This window comes from Lampetra fluviatilis, chromosome 40 (assembly GCF_964198595.1).
Source record: "Lampetra fluviatilis chromosome 40, kcLamFluv1.1, whole genome shotgun sequence".
Lineage (NCBI taxonomy): Eukaryota > Metazoa > Chordata > Hyperoartia > Petromyzontiformes > Petromyzontidae > Lampetra > Lampetra fluviatilis.
The window spans coordinates 3,277,447-3,301,737 of NC_136314.1; the positions used below are offsets into that span (position 1 = coordinate 3,277,447).

Sequence of the window (24,291 nt, forward strand, 5' to 3'; positions counted from 1 at the left end):
TGCCATCGACGGATGCACTGTACCGTCGGACAGGCCCTGAATAGGTTCCCGCTAACAGTGCTTGCCCCAACGGTCTGCGCGTATGCCCGCGTGGGTTCTGGTTTCCCTCCGCGTCATCGCGACGGTCTTCATATTTCTCGCCGACTTCAACCCTACCGATTTTTTTCTGCCCAGCGCGACGCTTGTGATCGTGACCAGCCCTGACATCTTTCACCAGCGCTGTCAGTTGTGCACCGAATTGTTTATTTCATTGCCCCACCAGTGACCTCTTGCCCACCATCGACATTCAACTCCCGATGGGTGTCTAGGCCGTGCTTTTCTTAGGCTACCGAACGCAAAACAGCGACGAGAGCCGTGTTCCCAACCAATTATTTTTTAGAGTTTGTGGTTGTCATTCAATACAGTTGCCATACATTTTTAAGTAATAACGTTAATAATAGGAATAATACTTTCCTTTAATGACACTGTGGAACAAAAAAAATTGTTCCTGGGTAGTAAGTGTTATTTCCTCATTGCTTATGCCTCAAAAGTATGAAAAATGGATGTTATTCCCCACAAACTTTGCTTTTGTGACCAGCACATTGATATTTTGAAATTTACCTATTTTCAATGAGAAAACCTGTGCATTTGTGTTTTTCGTTCACGTAAAGTCCTGGTCACAAAAGCAAAGTTTGTAGGGAATAATAGCCATTTTCTATACTTTTTATTCATAAACAATTTAAAAATAACACTCAGTACCCAAGAACAAAAATTGTGTTACATAGTGTTATACACATGGGAAAATACAACAAGAGTAAAAGTCTATCGACCAAGATGGAAATGAGGCAAACAAGTAGAAACATAACGATTGTAGCCATTATCATCACCGTTTTAATATCTGTAAGCAAGTATAAACGTGCATTGCAAAGATGACCTTGTTTGTTTTACTTATTCAGCAAAACCGCCTTTTTGAAGTGTTGCAAAAGAATGCACCAATAAGTAATCGTCTTACTTTTCCATTTTCAGAATCCTTGGAAATCATCTCCACAGCCGCAAACCATTCCAATGCCGCCATCAGGAAAATGGTGAGAAACATTTATAAATGCATTCACGATCAAGAAAAGTCACGTAGAAGGGAAGTAATAAAATAATAAAAATAAAACATAATAAAATAATTCTCACGACGTTTCGGCTACAACGCAAGCAGCCATCTTCAGGTGAAGAATGAGACACTGCCAAGCTAGGAGCTTATATATAAGCTGAGTTGGAGGTGGAAGAAGAGCGCCTTAACAAAAGAATGTGCATATCAAGAGGAATTTAGCATATTCATGGGAAATGCGTAAATTCCTCTTGATATGCACATTCTTTTGTTAAGGCGCTCTTCTTCCACCTCCAACTCAGCTTATATATAAGCTCCTAGCTTGGCAGTGTCTCATTCTTCACCTGAAGACGGCTGCTTGCGTTGTGGCCGAAACGTCGTGAGAATTATTTATTATGTTTTATTTTTATTATTTTATTACTTCCCTTCTACGTGACTTTACCGAAGATGAATCCCTGCAGTCACGAAAGCTTTAAATCGAAATTTCACGATCAAGAACTTAAAAAAATATCCACCACGAATGTTCCTGGCCATTCCACGGAAACTCCGGTCATCCTCGCAAGCAGCGGCTGTTGGCTGGCCATCGAAGACGGTCACAGATGTGCTTTGGCGGCCGTCTGGAACGCTCTTCCTTACGATAATAGAAAGCCACTCGAGCTATGTACTTTTAAATCTAGATTGAAAACGAATTTCTTCATAATTGCTTTTTGGGTTGAGCTTTGTTGTACTTCCCCGTACCTCCGATTAACACTGTTGGCTACATACGGTGCGAAGAAATGATCAACACACATACATATATTACTACTGTACACGTGACCTGCCAATGAATACAATGCAACGCATTAATGGACCACTAAATCCAAACTCTTTTTATTGTTTACCATGTAGGGCCCACTGAGCTATGTAGCAATTTTTTCAGAAGCCACAATTGATAGCTCAACGAAGTGACTTACCATGTGGAAATGTATAGCAGCCAAAAGACTCCAAATGCACGTTGCATTGCAGTGCGTAATAAAGAAAACTAAAACTTGCTATATTGACTGTACTTAAGTTATTTTTCTGTTCGCTACAGATTCTAATTTTGTTAATGCCAATAATTCAACCTTTCTGATCCATTCCCGGCTAGCTGGGAGCAAATTGCCCATGCTCCTTCAAGTAACAGGTTATGTAAAAGTATATAAAAAATAAAAAAATAACTTTACTTATTGAAAACATTCTTTATAATAATTGTCGTCGTTGTTGTTGTTGTTGGACTGACCCGACCATAATGGACATCTCTTAACAAATATTCCGATTCCCGTCTTGCGCCTGGGTCGACGCAGGAGAAAATGCACAAGCTGCTGGAGGTGTACGAGATGCTGGACGGTGAGGAAGACATCGTCCACCCGTCTAACGAGCTCATCAAGGAGGGCCAGATCCTCAAGCTGTCTGCGAAGAACGGCACCGCTCAGGAGAGGCACCTGTTCCTGGTAGGAGCCCCTGGGCCGGGCCTGTGATGCCAAGGCCTCTGTCACCGTTTCACAACAAACACCCGCCTTGGCTCTGAACGCCACGCGGCTTCCGAGGTGCTGGCTGTGGCTTCGCCGTTTTCGCACGCTCTCTCCGAGCCTTGAATTTCATCAATGTACCCTGCCTGGGAATGTTTTACCCCTTTTCCACTGTGACGGTACGGGTGGCATTTTTACTGAATATATGCCGTGCCAAGCCAAAACCAAACCGTGATCAACTTGACTGACGAGGCTAATTCCGGGTTCATTGCTTGTGAGACCAGCGATTACACTGCGTTTAGTTTGTTGTCCTTCCAACGAAACTTCCGATTATAGCATGGGTGGCTATGTACGGTGCAAAACAAGTTCAACATACGTACATATACGGAGACACAGTGCTCCCAAATCTCATTGGTGCCATTGGCACAGCTCAGCTTCTGCAGTGTGAAGAACAACCTGGCACCTCCTAAGCTGCACCAGGCTGACACGGGATAGCTCCGGTGCAGATTGGTTGAACAACGGAAAAATAGATTCTATAGGTGCCTTAGTCTGACTCTCGAATGTTCATGAATTAGCACTGAACTCTGGTCATTCTGAACTTGCCTTCCCCGGGCTCGTTGAGCCTTGGGCATTATCAACAATGAGTTGTAAGTCTGGCTGAGCTTCACGCACTGGCCGAGTTGGTGAAGCCATGGGGTAGGGGCCCAGTCCTGGTTTCCGATGGCATCCGCCACTGATATTAGCCGTGAATGATTATAATCATCGTCAGGCTGGCGGGTTCACAGCTAATCACTGCGTCACTTCTCCAACCAAGCGACATGTAATAAACGATGCAACGGTGGCAATTTGGCGAGGCCTTTGTCACAGCAGCAGCAGCTGAGCATGGCAAAAAAAATATTTTCCAAGATATAAGTCGAGAGACACAACGTCTAATTTGCACTCTATGTGTGCGTGTGTTCGCCTATCCCTCCAACCCCAGTTCAACAACATGCTCCTCTACTGCGTGCCCAAGCTGCGACTCATGGGGCAGCAGCGTTTCAGTGTGCGCACGAGGCTCAACATCGACGGCATGCAGGTGCTGCAAGCGCCAGCCCCCCCCCCCCATACCCCACGCGTCTTGGCCACTCGTGTTGCTGGCCGAGACGGCAGGCGGCTCAATTGCATCGTTGTTTGAGCACCGCACCGGCACGTCCGAGGGGTTTTGTGCTGGAAGCCCCAACGGGCTGTGGCTGCCGTCTTTCAGATGCCGATGTTCATGTCAGGATAATGGAGCAACAACCTCTTAGGTTCTGGGCTCAAGCCGTCGGGGTGCTGGGTGTTTCTAAGGATGCTGATGACTTTGTTGATTGAGACATGGCCGGGGGTTCAAGCCCTTGGGGCTGAGTGTCTCTTTGGTCAGGAATTGGTGCCTGCGTCAGAACAGTAAGCCACAGAAGGCTGTGGCTTACTGACTTCCTGAGTGTGACCTCGCTTATCCACACCAGGGGAACTGAACTTACCCACAAAGCCTGGTGTAGAGATATTCGTAACATCGCACCAATATTTGTAGCGATCGGTGCTTACATTTTGTCAAATCAAGTAAAAAAAATAATAATTCAACACAGCGGTGTTTGTGCAGCCGTCGGCAACCGGGCAAAGATCATCAGCTCCCTCCACTGGAGAACCCCGTTGAACCACAGGCATCCGGAAGCTGGACTCAAACCGTGGATGTCAACGGTGCAAGCTCAGTGTCTCTGACCTCATCAGCCGCCCGGTCTTGTGGTTCCTGAATAAAGGATGCGTGTCTAAACAACGAGCCCCCGGCTCATCCCAGCGTGCGTTCCGGCACGCGTGCCGACACGCGGCACGGTGCGTGCTGACACGCGACGCGCTCTTCCCGCCCAACAGCTGCAGGAGGTCGAGTCCCAAGGGCAGCCGTACACGTTCAGCGTCTCGGGGAAGCAGAGGGCCTTGGTCATCCGAGCACGGTAACTCCTCGCGCCCACCCGTCATCCCACCCCGCAAACCTCCCTCCCTCCTTCACCCCATACACCATCCCCCCTCCCCCTCCACACACACCATCTCCTCTTCCCTTCCTCCCTCCCAGCCACCCGCCACACAAACCTCCTTCTCACTTGCCCACCCCCTCCCGGCCATCACTTCCTCCCACGCAAATCCCACCGCAACGCCTCCGCGCGCCGCTCCCTTGGGTCCGAAGTGGTCCAAGTCGCGATCGGGGGGGAACCTTGTTACGGAAGTGCAGGATGTCCTGCAGGATTTCATATTGGGACAAATGCAAGTGCTCTGAAGGAAGGCCGATGCGCCGCATTGGTGTTGTTATTACGATAAGGGCGGCGGAGCAGCGGCAGATATCTCGCTGCCATACGAACCCCGCGACGCCAGTTTCATTTCCGGCTGCGAGATTTTAAACTTGAATATGGCGGGAGCATTGGACTCTAAACCCCAGCGATTTGAGTTTTATTCCTGGCCATGGCTAACATTAGTGGCAAGTGATTTTAAGTGAACCAGTGCTGCCCTGCTCAGCTCCCTTCAACAAGCATGCGCTGAATGTTTATTCGCCAACTTGTTTGTGGGATTGATTGTAATTCTCATTGCGACTATTATAACAATACAGTAGAACCCCTCTTAACGACGGTAATTGGTTCCACGAAACAGGTCGTGAAGTGATTTGTTTGTTAAAGCGAGTATAGGAAATACATGTTTAAGGCTTAATTCGTTCCGATAGCATTCAATGTAAACAATGCCCCAATACTCGTGAATGGACGTCGCTGATTGGCTGAGGCCTGGTCAGACCATTTTGGAGCTCGCCGTTTGGCCGACATTGGCGGTCGCGTGCTCGTCATAATCCCGTCGTTAGCAGGGGGAATGGTCGGTAAGCGAACACATTGGGCTCTGTGGAGGCGCGTCATAAGCTGTTAACAGGGGTGGTCGTTCAGAGGGGTTCTGCTGTATACTTATTATTATTTTAGTTTAACACGTAGGCTTTCACGACCAATATCATCCATAATAGAGGTGTTTTGGGTTAGCTCGCGTAAATATATAAATGTGTCGTTAAACCCCGCAGCACCTGACACAGCCAACTAGTACTGTGTGAATAAAAAAAAAAACTGCCAGAAGAAATTTTACATTTCCTGGATGAAAACGTGTAAATTTAGGTTCCGTTCTTTAACCAGGTGATGCTTAACAAAACGTGTAAGAAATGACATTAAATCAGCTGTGGCATCAGTCATCCCAGTGCATTGTAGAGCACTGTGGTGAGTGCAGCAGTGGCCCAACCTGCGTCTCCTGACCTGCATGTGGCTCTTTAATCCACCACATGCACCTCTATCGAAGGCGGCGTAAAGGAGAACGCGCTATCACAGTAGCAAAGAATAATGAATGACTCCCGTGCTGTGCTGAAAACTGTCAATATATACACGCACTTTGCTCTGTGTCGAACTCATGGGCACTTTTCGGCTCTTCGTCTGAAACAGGTTGGCCATCCCTTGCTCTAGTGAGACGAGACTGGGCTTGCTCATTTCTTCGTTTGCTTTATTGTGACTTCATCATTCTATTTCTTGTTACAGATCAGAAGCTGAGAAGAAAGAGTGGGTCAAGGTACGCCAATAACACCACTCGCTGAATTTGCCCACAATGCTTCTCTCTCTTGAGAGAGAGAGAAAAACAGTCACACCCTTTCCTATTGGTGGAGGCCTTGCCATTCGAATTGTGTTCTTTGGTGATGCTTTTGCATTGGTGCACAGATGCAAGTAACTATTTTCGTTTGCTATTTTTTTTTTCACCAGGCAAGGCCCACTGAACTATTCAGCTCTTTCTCAGCAGCGACCTGGCCACTAATGATAGCTCGACGAAGTGGCTTATCGTGTTGAAATTTAGAGCAGCTAGAAACTCTAAACGCGTGTTTCTAAATGTGGAGGGAAAACACTTTCGGCCAGTCGAAAGCAAATTATTCCAAAATATTTAAGTTTATGTCCGACTTGTCCGACATCCTTATAGACCCCCCTGAATCCAATTTGTAAAAATATTGTTACCAGAGGGTGTCCATACATATGTCATCCTTTATTAAATCGTTACAATTTGATGGCAATCTTAGCCAACTTTATTAAACTCTGCCTTTTCCATGATGTCTGGCCAACGTGGTATAATTGGTCAAATGCCCTCGAGATGGACTGAAGTGTACAAGGAGCGTGTTGCCAACATTTCAGCCTCACATTTCACACTGCTGTATAATTATTATAATTCCTTAATGAACAGATTATAGCTTTGTGTGACAACTTTTAAAGCTGTCGCTGTTCGTTTTTTTAATTTATATACCACCGGTTTCCCTTATAAACGGCCGCTTTATTGCCTTTCCCATGCTCCCGACACATTATAGCGTCAATCTGATTAGGCTATAAATAATGTAAAAACGCGAGGGGTTGGAAACGGCGATATGATCTTTGCGAGCGAAAACGTAAAAAGCAGAAAGACCTTTGTAGCCCAGGGTCCATTGTTAACGCTTCCTCTCCCAGACGCGCGCGCGAGTGTGTCGCGGTCCCAAGCCACGCGTGTGCCGATTGTGTCGATGCCGCGCTATTTACCGCACAATGATTGCGAGCGACGTGGAGCGGTGGCGGTGGGGAGTGGTGGGTGGGACGCTGCTCTGCGTAAAAAACGCGATTCCCACGTCGTCGATAGGGTGTTGTTTCGCATTTACAGACCCCGGTGCCGCGGTGGGAGAGACGTTAACTACCTTGCCTGGTATACAGGAGGTCGTGGGTTCGATCCCGAATCCTGACGCCTGCTGTGTATTTTGTAGTTTGCATGTCGCTTTCCCCGTGGCCGCGTGGATCTTTTCTCCGGGTCCTCCGTTTTTTTCCCCTCCACGTTTGTAAACATTCATTTAGAGCATTTGGCTGCTATAAATGGTCACTATAAGCCACTTCGTTCAGGTATCGTCTGTATGTATGTCCGTTGAACTTTACACCGTACATCGCCAACCGTGCTAATCGGAGCTGCTGGGCAGGACAAACTAAACACAAAAAGCAGCTCCCAAGAAATGCGTGTTCAGTCTGCGGCCAGGTCGCTTCTGAAAAAGAGATTTCGAGCTCAGTGGGCCTCACCTGGTAAAATAAACAGTTTCGGTTTAGTTCAAGTCAAGGTGCAGCCCTGCGATTGCTTGCTGCCAAAAGTGCCTACACCAGCGGGTGCCCTCGAGAGGTCCTCTCTTCCACGTTGGCCGCGTTGTCTGGCCACTTAACCCTCACCGCCCGCGACCCGCCGCTCGACCGACCGCCGTGAAACCATTTATAGCTGCGGGGTCAACGGAAGTGGGGGAGGCGGGGCGGGGGGGCATTTAAGAAAAGTGAACCATTGTTGAATGTGAAAATCGCACCGTACGAACGCTTCGGTATTGTAACCGGTCGAGAGTTACGACCAAGTGCCCGGCTAAAAGGAAGGAACACACCCGGGAGGAAATGCGCCGGCGGAGGGAGTGATGAAATCAGCTCCTGTGTAGGTCTGCGAGAGATGAGGACGGCTTGGGGAGGGCGTTGATCCAGCAGCAGATAGAACATGATTGGTAATGAAGACTACAAGTGATAGCTGGCTGGGTGGCCCCAGTGGGAAAGCCACTCAGCTCACAATCAAATGTTGCCCTTGTTAACGATAGAGTCTTGTAGATATTCACTTTTTTCAGGACGGCATTTACATTTTCAGTTGCCATTACCCGGCCGAGGTGGAGATTCAATCTGCCAAACTCTAACCCCAAGAACCCTGAACACTATGCTCCTGAGCTACACACTACAGTTAAGCGTGCGTGTATATGTACATAAGCAGTGCACAGCATGCTTAAGTTCCCATTGGGAGTACGTTTAATCTCGGCCGGATTTTTCCACTTTGCGAGCGGTTAATTGGGCTCCATAGAGCCGCGAGTTTTTAGCGAGCACGGCCCGCTTCGGAAACGTGAAAAGCGGCGCAGGGGCACGCGAGCGACAGTGGTTGATGGTCCCATTAGAGTCGGCATTAATCGCTGCGAGCCGGGGCGCAAAGGAGGGCCGCGATTGCGATGAATCAAGCCGAGGGCTGAGTCGACGTGCTCGCTGGATAGCATAGCGAGCGGCGTGCGGGTTTCCGTGATTAACGCGAGTCGCGTCTCCCGCGCCCGCCCCCCCACCCCCCCTCCTTGCGCTTGCTCTCGCAGGCGATCCGCGACACGATAGAGAAGCACGAGAAGAACAGCGAGAGCTTCAAGGCGTTCAACAGCTCCTTCACGCGCGATGACGACGGAGAGTTCTCGGTGAGCCCCCCGCCAAACCAAAACGCACCTCTCCTCCCCCACGCCGATCATCGCCGGGGGGAGGGGGGGGGGGATCCCCTCGGCGACGTCCCCGTTAACGCGGCCCTGTCCACGGTCGGCGGCCGTTCGGCCTGCACGGGACGGATGGTGAATGGTGCTCGCGCGGCGGCGATGGTGGTGGTGGCGGCAGTGGTGGTGGTGGCGGTGGTGGTGGTGATGGTGGCGATGGTGGCAGTGATGGTGATGGTGGTGGTGGCGGCAGTGGTGGTGGTGGCGGTGGTGCCGCCGGTGATGACAGTGACGGTGGCGGTGGTGGTGGCGGTGGCGGCGGTAGCGGTGGTGATGGTGGCGGTGGTGGTGATGGTGGCGGTGGTGGTGATGGTGGCGGTGGTGACGGTAGTGGTGGCAGTGGTGGCGGTGGTGGTGACGGTAGTGCCGGCGGTGGTGGTGGCAGTGGTGGCGGTGGTGGTGGTGGTGGTGGTGGTGGCAGTGAACGGGTATGACACATTGACAAGATGTTAACTCCCTCGCCTGGTATGCAGGAGGTCGTGAGTTCGATCCCAACCCTGACGATGCCTGTATATTTGGAGTTATACAGGCCCCCCACATTTAGAATTAGCGTGTGTTTAGAGTACTTGACTGCCTTAAAATTCCACATGATGAGCCAACTTCTTTGGCCAGGTCACTTCTAAAATAGAGCTACACAGCTTAGTGGGCCTTACCTGACAAAATAAAAAAAAAATCAGTTTGGAACGCAATGCCCAGGGCCTCAGATTTTCGACCCAAACCACTACTTTTGGACTGGTTTTTGACATTCAGTATCTCACCAGCAGAGTCAGGTGAGCATAAACCAATGCTGGCAAACTGCCAAAAGTTTGTAGGTAATGATCATGAACTTTATTGTGTATAGAGGGCTAGCTTTGCCATAGTATGAACACCTTTTTTTCTCAGTAAATTATGTCAGACAGTTTGGGGCACAGAGCCGAGGTGTGTATCTATCTATCTATAAGATACGGTATCATATAAGTTTTTTGTTTTTATTAATACCTCCAGGAAGTTCAGATAATCTACGTGTCCCATTGTCCACAAACCATTGAACGACGATCGTAAAACTCCCATCTGAACAGGACTCAGTGTTAAACCAGGAGGACATCCTGAAGTCAAGATTCCCACAATCTCGAATGTTAGGTTCGTTATTATCTCAAGCTGAAAAAACAGATTTTTACAGCGTAGCCACTAAACTCGTTGCACTGCTCAAACGTTAATTCACAGCTCAGAATCTGAAAACTTTTTTCAAAATCAGTTTTTTTTTATTTTTACTGGAGGAATCCGGTGAGATATGAAGCTCTTTTTCTCAGATGTCCAGTAGGGGCGGGTAAAACCGTTACAAACACAACCAGTACAATAACATGATAGCATTTCGATTTAAAGCTTTCGTGACTGCAGGGATTCATCTTCTTGGTTCTTTCGGTAAAGTCACGTAGAAGGGAAATAATAAAATAATAAAAATAAAACATAATAAAATAATTCTCACGACATTCAGACGACGTCTTCCCGACAGACCTGTTCTTCACCTGAGGACGGCTGCTTGCGTTGTGGCCGAAACGTCGTGAGAATTATTTTATTATGTTTTAATTTTATTATTTTATTACTTCCCTTCTACGTGACTTTACCGAAAGAACCAAGAACATGACAGCAGTTCAAAGTTCAAGTAAAGTAAACAAATAACCCAAACACATACAAATTAAACCATCCCCACAAATGACAGCTCAACAAAGTGGCTTATCATTTGGACATTCATAGCACCAAAATAATCGATAATAATCTCAATGCGTGTTTCTCATCGCGTTGTCGACGGCACGGCTGCCTTGTGTCTTGGCGACAGTTTTTGCGGAAGTTCGGCAGGAAAAACAAGTTGAAAGCCCCCCTTCCGTTTTGTTGTTTAGCAAATCTCTATTCTGGGCAAGCGTTTGATGGGATTTCGTGACCTAAATTGTGACTTCAAAACAGCTGCAATCCGCTGCAAAACATTGAACCTGCTCTTGCAAACAACATCACCGCCTAGATAAGCAACCCTTTGCCAATCCACCGCTGGATGAGGGCCTCGCCAGGCCATGCACCTGATGAGTTAAATGATGACGTCACCCTGCTGCTGCTGCTCTATATAAGACCGGGAGCAAGAGCAGAGCCTCACCATTCTGGCGAATTGCCCAATGATGCTGGATGCAATTACCAGCAAAACGACGTACTACTCAAAAAATTGTAAATGTTGTGGTTTCACGCTTCAACACACCGGTGGGCTAAAGCAGTGAACTATTTGTCTTTTGTCAACGTGACATTTTTTTTGCTGATTGGCCGTGTGGATTGGTGGAGGGTTACGACGTATTTATAAATAACGCGATCTAACCCAAAAACGTTGATTATGAATATTTTACCATACTTCACCACGCTGGTCAATGCACGTTGGCGAAGGCTGGGAGTGTACACACACAGGACTTTTACAGGCGCCAGCGGTGGCGAGATATATACGACCTCGCCTGGTTTCCAGTAGGTCGGGGGTTCGATCCAAATATAGGCCTGTATATTTGGAGTTTGCATGTTCTCTCTGTGGTCGCGTGCACTTTTCTCCGGGTCATCTTGTTTTTAGCTCAACATTCAGAATCGACGTGCGTTCAGAGTATTTGTCTGCGATATATTTCCACGCGATAAGCCACTCCGTTGAGCTACCATTTGTGGCCAGCTCGCTTTTGAAACAGAGCTACACAGAAGGGAGATAATAAAATAATACAAATAAAACATAATAAAATAATACAATTCTCACGACGTTTCGGGCACAACGCAAGCAGGACGGCTGCTTGCGTTGTGGCCGAAACGTCGTGAGAATTGTATTATTTTATTATGTTTTATTTTTATTATTTTATTATCTCCCTCCTACGTGACTTTACCAAAATAATCAAGAAGATGAATCCCTGCAGTCACGAAAGCTTTAAATCGTAATTTAGAGCTACACAGCTCAGTGGGCCTTACCTGGGGATATAAAACTAATAATGTTTAGTTCATAGTTCAGATTTAATGTTGCTGCACTGCGATATTACAGGACCTTTGGGGTTCACTCCACTTGTTGCAGCAGTTTTGCGCACCTTGTTGACGTCCGGCGAATGCGGCGTTTGCCGGATCCACCAGGATGCCCCGGGCTAAACTCTCAGCCATACAGCTGCCTAAATAATGGCCTCGGCAGAAGGTCACAAAGCAACCTCCTTCCCTTTTCCTTCAAGACGTGCTCGCAAATGTTTGTTTGTTTTTCGTATATTAATATATAAAATACTTTTTATTTTATTTTAAAACCGCTTGCGCGCATGTTCGCAAGCTGTCCCTAATGCACCTTTGTATTGTCCTTGTTGGGAACACATCCTGTTACAGACTTTCCTTCGCTCGCTCGAATCCCTAAAGTGGAAACTGTGACTCGTGGCGTGTGCATAGGAAGGCAAGACACGGGGAGGGGGGTCTTTGTGCCTGTCGTTTAATGCTTCCCGCCTTCATATTTTACCAGCCAGCCACTCGTTCAAAGATATATTCGCTCACCGAGAATGGCGCCAGATATCGAGCGCGAAGACGGTGCCGCGGGAGTGTTTTTGTTTGAACACAGCTCGTCGTTAGCCTCCTCTCTGTGCATCCCCGCAGTGGAATTTGTCGGATCGAGGGTGGGCGAGAGGATTCGTGTCGTGCCGGAGGTTTTGCGGGGGCGATATTGCAATACGTTGAGCTGTGCTGCCATCTGCAGAGTGCCTTTGTAGCTGCACCGACCTCGGCTGTTATTGGAATCGCTCAAGGCCCAAGTCACACGGCTCATTTGCATGTAGGCGGTCCCCGCTTTTGCTGCACAAAGCGTTGCTGGACACCGCGTCGTAAATGGAATCGTCGTGAAATCGGACCCTGTTTTCCCAAAGTAGAAACACATTACCTGTCAACCCCTGTTCTTGTACAGGGAATTTTCGTTTTCAGGTCCAAACGGCGTACATCCGTTTCAATGCGGGAAATTTGTTTTGCTTAGTTGTTTGTGTTTCTCTCTTGTGATGGGACTTTGTAGGATGAACGTTGAGATTTATAAGGGCACGGGGTGACCAATAAGTTTCGATGTAAAGCTTTCGTGACTGCAGGGATTCATCTTCTTGGTTCTTTCGGTAAAGTCACGTAGAAGGGAAGTAATAAAATAATAAACAAAACATAACAAAATAATGTGAGAATTATATTATTTTGTTATGTTTTGTTTTTATTATTTTATTACTTCCCTTCTACGTGACTTTACCGAAAGAACCAGGAAGGTGACCAATAAGGTTTGAATTGGTCTGTAACAAGAAGGGCACTGATAAGAGGTTGACAGGTATGGTCAAACATCACTTGCCGATGTGTTTTTTTCCTTCTATCTGTCATTTAACAGGCAAGCATCCGTTAAAAAAAACTGAGAAAAACAAAAGCTCCACACCAAGTTGCTTCAGAAACCAGACCCAACTTTGTTCAGATGTGTTCTGAGTCGTGTCGGACGATGCGTCATGAATTGGCAACATGTAGTGCAAACGAAATTCAACAAACATGCATGCATGCACCTCTGTGATTGAACATCTGAATGAATATCTTTCTCATGATCCACCTCCTGGATTGAATATCTAAACGTTTCTCTTATCGTCCACCTCTCTGAACGAACATCTGACTATCCTCCCTCCGATGCGGGAATCGAATGCCTCTCCTCCCCCGCGCGTGAAAGCCCACGCCGTTTCTGACCACCCTCCCCCCCACACCCCCCCCCCCCACTTCCCGCACGTCTCCACCTGCAGGCCACGGAGCTGGGGCGACGGGCGCCTCACCTTGTGCGTGAGCGCAGCGTGTCCGAGTGCATGAGCTGCTCGGAGCCCTTCAACGCCCTCACGCGCAGGAAGCACCACTGCCGTGCCTGCGGCCACGTGAGTACAGCAGAAGCCTTTTCGACCCGCGAGCGGTACGTTCTGGGGAAGGCTCGCGAATGCAGAAACCTTGCTCAACGTTCCTGGCATGAGTGAACATAATCGGGATGGGGGGGGATGGTAAATGTAAAATAACAATGACTACAATAGATTCATGATAAGTTATGAGGAGGTTCAATCTTGATTTGAAGCTTTCGTAACTGCAGGAATCCATACTCTTTGGTTCTTTCGGTAAAGTAACGTGGGTAGAAAATAAAATAAAATAAAACAAATCACGACGTTTCGATCGCAACACAAGCGGTCGAAACGTCGTGATTTGTTTTATTTTATTTCTGAGTACGTGACTTTACCGAAAGAACCAAAGAGTAAGTTACGAGTAAAAAACGTCGTTTTGTATCTATTACATTTGATGATGATGATGATTTGCTCTGCGGCGCAGGTCGTGTGCGGCAAGTGCTCCGAGTACAAGGCGCAGCTGGAGTACGAGGGCGGCAAGCTGGGCCGCGTGTGCCACGACTGCTACGGGGTCCTGAGGCCTCAGCAGCAGCAGCAGGAGGCGGAGGAGCTGCCCGATGACGTGCGACGAGCCCGAGTCGCCGCGGTTGCCGAGGTGCGTGGAGAGAGCCGGCGCTCCCTCCTCCGCTCGCCGCGGTTTGTTTTTCGGGCGGTGGTGCGAGCCGAGTTTTTTTTTCTCTCGAGACTCAAGAGTCGTCGGCTGTTTTCATTTGGGTCAGAAGAGACGGTGGCCTCCCCGCAGCTCTACCCGTCACGTGTCTTCCTGTCACCTTAACGCGCAACTCATGCCGTCGTCTGGGAAGGATGGACGTCTGTAATTCGAAGCCAGATATGATCACGAGACCGAAATGTAAAAAAAATAGTTTTTCTTAAGGGCCATAAACGAACCCACCCCCGTCGCGTGCCGTGCCGGCCTTCGTTAGTACTCGCTAACAGCACTCGCCCCAACAGTCTTGTTAAGGCCATCCTGGGGTGGGGGGGATCTTTTGTCTTTGTAGCGGCGTGCCTCGGCAGATCCGGCGGGCAGCATTCTGTGTGGATTCCTGAGTCTGTCGGAGCGCGGAGTGAAGGCGTCGCACCGCGCCTGGTTCACCGTGCCACGCTCAGAGCCACTCGTCCTCTACATGTACGAGACCGCAAAGGTACGGGCGCACAAACACAAAGATCCCCCGCATAGCCTCAACAGAGCATCGAGGCAAGTGCCGTTAGCAAGTAGCAGCACCTGTGAAGGCCGACATGACACACGAGGGGGTGGGGGGACCAGCACCACGCCCGGTCGCATTTGTCTCCCCAGTGCTGATGACCACACAGGCCAGGTACTGACTTTTAAGGCTGGGTCGACCCAGTGGAAGCCTAGGACGGGTTCAGACAACCGCTACCGATCGTGGCCACAAGCGGGATTCGAACTCTGATCGCTGTGATATCAGCGCACTGCACTCACCGCTACACCACCGCTCCCCATCGACGTACATACAAACACACAGAGACGTGCAGACCTGTGGTGGCACAAGGTGACTCCAGCACGTGGCCTACAAATGGGCATTATTCTGCCATAGGGGGATGATGATTATTACATACGATTACAATTGAATAGTATTTATATAATTTTCTAATGAGTCCAAGTTTTCAAGTTTCATTTATTAGGTGTAGCCCTGGGAGCCATGCGGCTCTTGAGTCGGGTACAACCGGAACAAACAAAATATGAACAGAGAACATCTTAAAGCGACGACGCGCAACAGAAACATCCTGGATAAACCAGCAAATCTTCCAGAAAAAAAAAACACCGTATTACAACGCTGTGTGCAAAAATCCCAGTGTGATGTAAGTCAAACAATAACAACCAAAAGACAATTTAGATTAAAGTTATCAGGCCAACTCCGCACTTCCGCAAGAAACACGGCTTAACCATATGTTTTCGAAATCACCAAAATAAAGCTATAAAAACTATGTAACAACGCTAATCATAGCAACTGTGATTCAAATTTAACAATAAACGATATACATAACATGTCCGATCAAACTTGCAGCCATAGTTAACGATGGTGATGGTAATAATAATAATAATAGAAAAACAGCAGCGGCATCTTCCTGTTTTTTTTAACACACCCCACCTTCCCGCGTGCATCAACACCTCTCCCCGCGTGACCTGCAAGGACGCCAAGCCTCTGCGGACGATCCCGCTGCCGGGATACGCCATCAGCCCCCTGGAAGCGAGCGACCCGCACGAGGCGCGCCACGCCTTCAAGATGACCCAGTCGCGGCAGACGCTCTACTTCGGCACGGACGGGGAGGAGAGCCAGCGGCGGTGGATGGGATACCTGGCCTTGGCAGCGATCGGCGAGGTGCCGTCGTGCCCCCCGTCGCCCAGCGTCATCAGCAAGCAGGGCTCCATCCCCGAAGAGGTCGCCGAAGAAAACGACGAGTCCTCGACTCAGTCGGACAGCATCCTTGACACCAGTGCTTCATAGTAGAAGGCTACGCGGTCACTGCGTCGCGTTATTCGTTCGCGTTGTGTCGTCGTCATCGTCGTCACCGTCAGTGTCGGTGTCGGTTTTGAGTTCTTTTTACGGACTTGTGTTGGGATACCTTGAGGGTTTCGAGGCCACTTTGGTTTTTTTTGTTGGTTGTGAAAGGAAAGATTTCTGTGGGGGGAAAAATGGGAAAGCTGATTATTTTCTTTTTTCAAAAAACTAATTGAAAATTCGGATGTCCCAAAGGCGAATTGTGCAATAAGATGGCCTGCTTTCAAAACTGCGGCAAACCTAAGGGCTGCGTGGTCGATCCAGTGAAATATATTCAAGCCGGCAGGTTAAAACAAAATCAAAGTTGCCAATCACGAAAATGTTTGATGATGCTTAATAGTCCGGAGGTAAAGAATATATTTTGTTTTAACTTTTTTTTTTACAAATACAATTATATATCACAAATTTATGGTAACATTTTATAAACAAACTTGAGTCAGGTCATTGCAGGATTTTACCAAATCAGGAAAGTCCCTCTTAAAAAAAGAGACAATTTTACTTCCTGTTGAATCCATAATAAGCTAAAGTATATAATTGGATGGTTTCTGCATGCCATTGACACTGCCCATGTGCACTACAAAGCTAGGGATTCTGCACTGCTAGTTTACCCTCATGCTTTGTTTCGATGACGTGGACCGGTAGCGCAGTAGTCAGCACACTGCGCTACAAACATAGCGGACTCAAGATCAATTCCCAGCCATGGCTAACATCAGGAGTGAGTGATAATTGAACAGGTTTAGGGCCTTTCCCTCACCAATCTGTACTGACTAGGATAGTGTGGTATAGTGACCAGCACAGTGTAGGAAGACCTTCATCTAGCAGTGTATAAACAAAACAGCTGTACATCATTCATGATCTCATCAGAGGTGTGGACTCGAGTCATGTGACTTGGACTCGAGTCAGACTCGAGTCATGAATTTGATGACTTGCGACTCGACTTGGACTTGCATAACAATGACTTTGTCCCACCTATGAGATGTGGACTCGAGTCATGTGACTTGGACTCGAGTCAGACTCGAGTCATGAATTTGATGACTTGCGACTCGACTTGGACTTGCATAACAATGACTTTGTCCCACCTCTGGATCTCATCTCATGAAATCCCCGTATTATGCAATACGGCCAATAGCATGCAGTCTAACTGCAGTCAAAGTGAACTAAATGCGATAATAGTCTTCAGTTGAAAAGAATGCAGCCATATTTGTATGTTTTGGGCCTAAAAACTTGCCACGCAAATCACTTCCCCGAATGGCCATTTTGAACTGTGATTGGTTCACCTTCGGTCATCTGTGTGTGCAGATGTATTTTTTTTAAACGAGCAGAAAGGGATGGCACACATATTTAGAGCCGCTGAGGCCTTACACACGAAAGGCTGAGGGAACGTAAAAATAAATCGGTTTCGACTCGGACGAAAGTCGTAACTGCCTGTTTCTTCCCACTTCAAATTCCGGCGAAGGCCCGGCTTCATTTAAATGCAAACTCTTTCTATCCACAAAAGTGGCCTTAATTAAATGGAGACTCCTCAAAACAAGCGTTGTCCATCAGTCTCCTTGCCGAAGTTGGCCTCGTGTTCCCTCGCCTTGGAGTGGCAAGCACAGTGCTGCGCGTCAAGATTGAGTGCGTTCGGTTTGCGCTTGCAAGTGTTCAATGGCTTGCAAAGGATTCATTTAAGGAAAGGGGGGAGGGGGCGGTGAGGGGGGTGGGGCGTGTAAGCACTGCTATTCTTCTTCTTAAAATTACGAAACAAGTAGTTGTAATGTTTTATAAGCTACGGTTGTGTGAGGCACAAAACAGGATATGTGTGACCTCTGTCTATCATGCCATCGGCTAGACATGTGCTCAGTCTGCAGAGGACTGATTGTAGGGGATGGGGGTTGCCACCTGTCCTGGTTTTTTCTGGACGTTCTCTTCTTGGGGTAACCGTTCCCTGAAAATCTCTAGGTCTTACCGGCATGTCAAGAGTCCTGTCTGCTGTCAGTTTCGTAGTAATACACCACTCGGGACAATGCGTTTACATGTGGATCCCCTCTACCACTATTGTGAGATATTCTTCTTATTTTGTCGATGTTCCTGGGGGTTTTGTCCCTCAGAGGTGGCAACCCTCCCGGGGAGCAGGAACGGACGTTCGAATAGCATTTGCTCAACACACGAGACGTTGCGCGTGCCGCCATTTTTCCTCGTGTCAAATATTAGACTGCCTCCCCCCCCCTCCCCAAGTTATAATTTCACGCTCACAAAACATGGCGGGATTTTTCAAACTGTGAGGTTTTTAACATGGATGATACCTTTTTATATTAAAAAGCATGCCTGCACACCGTAATAATGAAGGCGGCCGGTTGAGGCCTGCTTTTGCGAGGCCCCTATTGGTTATTTAAGATTGCGGACGTAATTTTAGGTAAACATTTTTAATTACAATAAAATTAAAATGCAGGTGGAAGATCTCTCTTACAAAAACAAAATGACAAATTATCTAAGCCTAAGCTACATCGAACCTGTGATAATACGTTTAGGGAAAAGCAAACGAATTGTACGGCTATGTACAAACTCATTTATTTATTTTCCACCCAAAATAATTGTGGCACTCATTAAAGCCGAATTTGTGGCCTAGTAAAACGCAGCTGTTTTGACAGTGGACATTATTAACGCAAACATTATATCCATTAAGACCCCACAGTGATTTTTGTTGCTGTTGCCAACACATTTGAGTTAATATGTGTAAATATCTGCATTGTACTTTTATACACAGTATAATTAGAAAATGGGTGCACTTTTGGAGGCAGAATTTGATTGCCCTTTGTATTTTTTTCGGTTTTCGCTCATAGCTTTTGTTAGCAAGTGATTGTTAGTGTCAAAATATCATGGACCACATCATTCTCAGAGCTCCCAGAAAAGGTCAGCTTATAAATAAATACAATTTCGGGACATTCCTCAGAGCAAAAAGCTTGCGTTTGGCAATTTCCAAACGGCCTAAATCCCTGGTTATGGAGGAAATGAGAACACATTTCCACTCCCCGATGAAACAGCTAAAGGAGGTTATTCGGGCAACGGAGCACAAACATCACCCTTGGCATTTGCAGAGTCCAACTCCTGGATGTGACATTGGCAGGTTGATTTCATTGTAGAATGCATTTGTACATACAGTGGTGCCATTCCTACCTCTCGTATTACCACTAGAGGCAAAGTCAGAACCCTTCTCCTTGTGATATGGCACTGTTTTTTTACGTACTTTCCTCTCACCATTATTATATTTAAGTTTTGCATTACGCTCGTTGTATTAGTCGTGGTTGTATTGTGGACCATGCTTTACAGATATTTTTTCAATTCCGCGTAACGACACGGAGATACATTTGTTGGGGTTTCCTGATCCGCTTTTAGAAACCGGATTGAGGAAGACGTCCGATTCGTTGGGATTGTCTTTGTTGACATTTCCACCTCCTTTTGCGAACAAAGTGACCGCATTTTGTCGAGAGGTGACGTAATCTCTACTCTCTTTTTTTTTAAAGAGAACGCTCAAGAAAAATTCACGAAAGTTAAACAAAAGATTCATCTTCTTGGTTCTTTCGGTAAAGTCACGTAGAATGGAAATAATAAAATAATAAAAATAAAGCATAATAAAACTCTGTCTTCTCGACAGACCTGTTCTTCACCTGAGGACGGCTGCTTGCATTGTGGCCGAAACGTCGTGAGAATTATTTTATTATGTTTTATTTGTATTATTTTATTATTTCCATTCTACGTGACTTTACCCAAAGAACCAAGAAGATGAATCCCTGCAGTCACGAAAGCTGTAAATCGAAATTTAAACAAAAGATGGTAATACGTCTGTTTGGCTGCAGTTCTACCTGAAAGAAAAGCAGTCGTGGGTGGGCGTGTTAGTGATAATTGGTCAGCCAGGTCAGCATGGAGCTCAGAAGAGCGGATTACATAAAGAGCAGACAGCAGCAGTCGCGGTGATATTGGAGTGAAATGCCTTAGGAAGCAAAATCTATAAAGGGTTGAAACACAATGAATTTATGAATTACTTGATGAATGATTAACACAACAAGTTCTATACAGAAACCGAGTGCATTTTAGACCAAAAAGATAACATGAAATAAAGTGAATGCGATAGACATCATCATCAAACTCCATGGGCAGAAAGCCCACGGGTATCCACTGAAATTCTTGTCGCTAGTTTCCACTTCCCTCTGTCATGTGCCAACGTTAGACGAATACAACAATTTGTGCTGGAAATTCCACGAAAGTTGTGAGATTGTTTAAATGAGCATTTTTTTTTTACATTCGCTGCATTATGACCAAACATTTTCAGGATAATTGTCAAAAATCGTACATTGTTGATATGAGATCATTTGAAATCATCATCACAACTTTCAATGATTTCCCATAATTATCAAATATATCGATACTACATCTTGATACATTTTTATATAAATGGCTTTTAGTTCTAGCAGTTCATTTCCCAGTAAAGCGAATTTTTACTGACTTTTCATGAAGTCGCTCCCTCGCGATACCGCTATTATTTTGCTGATGATACATTGTGAGTATTTATAGCACAAATTTGTCCTGGCTTTGACCCAGGACTTGACGACTCAAAACTTCTGACCGGTGACAGCAGCACAGTATCGCAGACACGATGCGAATGTAACATGTGGAATGCTGGCCACGAAAGCCGTGAACCAATGGACAGTCTGGACACTTCCAGATTTTACGAAACAAGACGTGGACACACAGCCATTGCCAATTCCCACTGCTACCGTCACCGCAAACAACTGCACGTGAATATCAACAAGACTTGAACAGGATGGTGACGAGCCGGTCACACACAGGTATTCCACTTGTTTATATCTCTAGCCAATGCAATGCATGCCAGCGGAGGACCAATGTGTTGTGATATTTTTTTTTTAACTACGATGCTATTGATTGGTTGGAAATTAATTCAAACGCTGCAGAGCCTACTCCTGAATGAGTCGACGGCCAAACAACTGTTTTGGGTCGGAGGTAATAGGCGATAGTGTTGTATTCCGCGATGTGTATAATTTCACGTTTGAATATCGACCGGACAAACGTCTTGCCATTGTTGGCTCATGTTATAGGAGACTTCAAGCCGACATTTTTCGCGAGCCTATAGTTTGTACCGCGGCTGTACATAGCAGCGGACCTGGGATAGTTGCGACAGTAAAATGATGGATCTAGGGCGAGGTAGCGCTGTGCGTGGCGAGTTATTGCTGAGGTAGTCCAGGGTTTTAAATGCCTTCAGGAAATATTCCGTCCACGCCTGTCGTTTATGTCGATGTCAAAGACCTCCCCCCCCCCCCACGTCTTAATGCGCTGATATTTTGCGTGTGACTATGAAGTTTGAGAGGTCAATGTTAAGATCAAGTTTTAGGATTTTAAAAAAACATCCCCTTGACCACCCCTTGTACATATGGCGACATTCGGTCACTTTCACGGCGTTGCTCCGTTAACAATGTGGGCAAAATTGATTGTGTCTGTGCGATGAGTATGCCTACTCTTTAAAAAACTAAAAAACATGTGCCCCATTCCCAACAAAGTGTGCGTGTACATATGTGTGCGAGTGTAACACGTCTCAAATCACGGTCTGTATTATATACACACACACCACACACACACACCCGCACACGCTTATCTTTATAACTTTATTATTTGTTCGATATAATCCGTCTCTTTAATTTATCTCCGCGGTTCCATCATGCTGTACATTGATGACAGGACTAGGTACGCTTTTTTTTCTTTCTCTCTCTCATTCGTTGGTGGCTGGCCACTATCGGCGTCGCAGATGTTGCTCGAAACCTCGTGGCTCACGTGACGTGGAGTGAAGAGGGGCAGCTCGTTTTTGTTTGCTGCATTGAGAGGGGGTGGAGGTTCGAAAGGGCAGTGCCGTAGTTTTCTTTTGCGCAACAATTTACGACAGAGCTCCTCCTGCTATCCCCGCTCACATGTGTATGCTGCATATGTTCCAAATTTAATTTGTATTGTTGTTGTTATAACGCATTACTGTACTCGTAGTATTATTATTATTGTTGTCGTCGTCGTCATTGTTGTTATCATGAATATTATTTCATCTCTGGCCGTTGCAAAAATAATTGTGTTCGCATTATTTTTTTTTGTTTGGTGCTGTTCAAAAAAAAGAACTTTTACAATAAAGATAACTGGATGGAATATTTTAAACGATCGTCTACTTGATTTTGTTCATAGGAAAAAGGTAGCTGCACTGCCATCTATTGCTCGCGCCACCCACTGGCCACGTTTGAACACAGGCTGCCCATCATTAATGGAACAATCTAAATACAGGGTGTTTAAAAATAATTGACCCAATTTCAAAGCAGTATATTTTACGATGGCAACATGTTAGAATTACACAAAAAGTTACAAACGGTTTAATGATGAATTGTCAAGTTTTAGTAACCATTTTATAAATGCTCTATGTGCCCTCCACCTGCTGTACGGACAACATCGAGACGATAGTTGAATTCGTCCCAAACGCCTCTCAAAGTGTCTTCTTCCACTGAAGTCACCGCTGCCGTGATTCTGTTTTTGAGGTCATCCAGATTAGTCGCTGACGGTGGCACAAAAACACCACGGGTCTTTGACGTATCCCCACAATAAAAAGTCGCAGGCTGTGATGATGTCTGGGGATCTTGGGGGCCAAGAGTGTAGCGCCAAGTCTTGGGGCCTCGTGCGACCTATCCAACGTTGAGGCAGCGCGTCTTGCGAATGACTGAGGCTAGGGGCTGTTTGTGCGCTGGGAGAGGCATATAGCTGTAATCATTTGAAATTCTATGCCCCGCCCTTTCAAGTGGTAAGAGTTTCATTCATGGGCGGTTCGTGGTTGCAGAGATATAGCGATTTCAAATCGGGTCCCTAATTTTAAAACACCCTGTATTTTGTTGCAGTATGTTGACGTTGTCTACATCAGTGGTTCTTAACCTGGGGTACACGCTGCATCTCCTGACGGTGCCAGATGTCCCTTCTGGGAGTGCGAGACGGGCAGATATTTTTTTCCAAGGTAAATAATCGAAACGCATATTTAGCAGGGGCACGTAAGTACAATTACTTTGTTTCATCAAACCCTATGTAATTATTAACATTATATATTTTTTTACTATTGAGAACCAAAGGGGTGCAAGGCTGCAGTAACGGTTAAAAACCACTGTTCTATATTATCATCATCCGCGATCAAACCACTGCTGGGTGAAGGGTTCCCCAAGCTGTCGCCATCTCTCCGTCAGAAGGCCCTAAAGGAGAGCTTCTTGAGACGGTTGCCGGCCTCATATCCCACACTGGCCAGACGTCTTGGAAGACGTGGTCCTGGGTCTATGCATGTTGCGCGTATTGGGCGCGAGATGTTAACTCCCTCGCCTGGTATACAACAACCGCCATTCGCCACTAAGTGGCGGTGACGTCACCACGATGCTTGTGCCAGGCTAAGTGCACCTTGAGGCCACGTGAAGTGTGGAACGCCCGCTGGCAGGAGGTCACGGGGCAGACCCAGGTGCCACGGGTCGACTGACCGAAATGACCAAGATGACTGGCTGATGCACCACCTGTGCCCCCTACTGTACCAACTTGCTGTGCTTTAGCCACCCGGCGCTCCGCTCGTTGTTGTGAGCGTCGCTCCTCCGCCCCCCGTTGTTGTTGGAGGGCGATTGCCTCCAACTGCCCAGTAGCGTCCTTCACGAGCCTCCTCCACAGAGCTTGATCTTGACACCGCTGGTACCAGTCATCGGCAAGTCCACTCGCCTGGTATACAGGAGGCCGTACACGTGCACCCCGTGCTCTCTTTTAGCCCCCCCCCTTCCAATACGTCATCATGTGCACCAACAGGGACTTGCGCACAAACACGTCCACGTCGACGCCTACGAGCACCTCGTGCTCTCTTTTAGCCCCGCCCCCCCCTCCCGATACGTTTCCATTCATTGGCTACCACATTCTG

The 24,291-nt window shown here is 46.9% G+C and overlaps 1 protein-coding gene across 4 annotated transcripts in view; it reads left to right on the top strand.

Moving 5' to 3' along the window:
• Positions 1-22,526, top strand: part of LOC144946120 (FYVE, RhoGEF and PH domain-containing protein 1-like) — a 121,980-nt gene extending 99,454 nt beyond the window's left edge. For all 4 annotated transcript variants that reach the window (XM_078874875.1, XM_078874876.1, XM_078874877.1 and 1 more), the window contains 10 exons: positions 1,006-1,064; positions 2,401-2,547; positions 3,545-3,640; positions 4,453-4,532; positions 6,132-6,162; positions 8,747-8,842; positions 13,675-13,800; positions 14,240-14,410; positions 14,814-14,957; positions 15,969-22,526. In XM_078874875.1, the coding sequence (XP_078731001.1) occupies positions 1,006-1,064; positions 2,401-2,547; positions 3,545-3,640; positions 4,453-4,532; positions 6,132-6,162; positions 8,747-8,842; positions 13,675-13,800; positions 14,240-14,410; positions 14,814-14,957; positions 15,969-16,283 (1,265 nt within the window). In that variant the 3' untranslated portion in view covers positions 16,284-22,526. The remainder of the gene's footprint in view (positions 1-1,005; positions 1,065-2,400; positions 2,548-3,544; positions 3,641-4,452; positions 4,533-6,131; positions 6,163-8,746; positions 8,843-13,674; positions 13,801-14,239; positions 14,411-14,813; positions 14,958-15,968) is intronic.
• Positions 22,527-24,291: the final 1,765 nt, after the last annotated feature.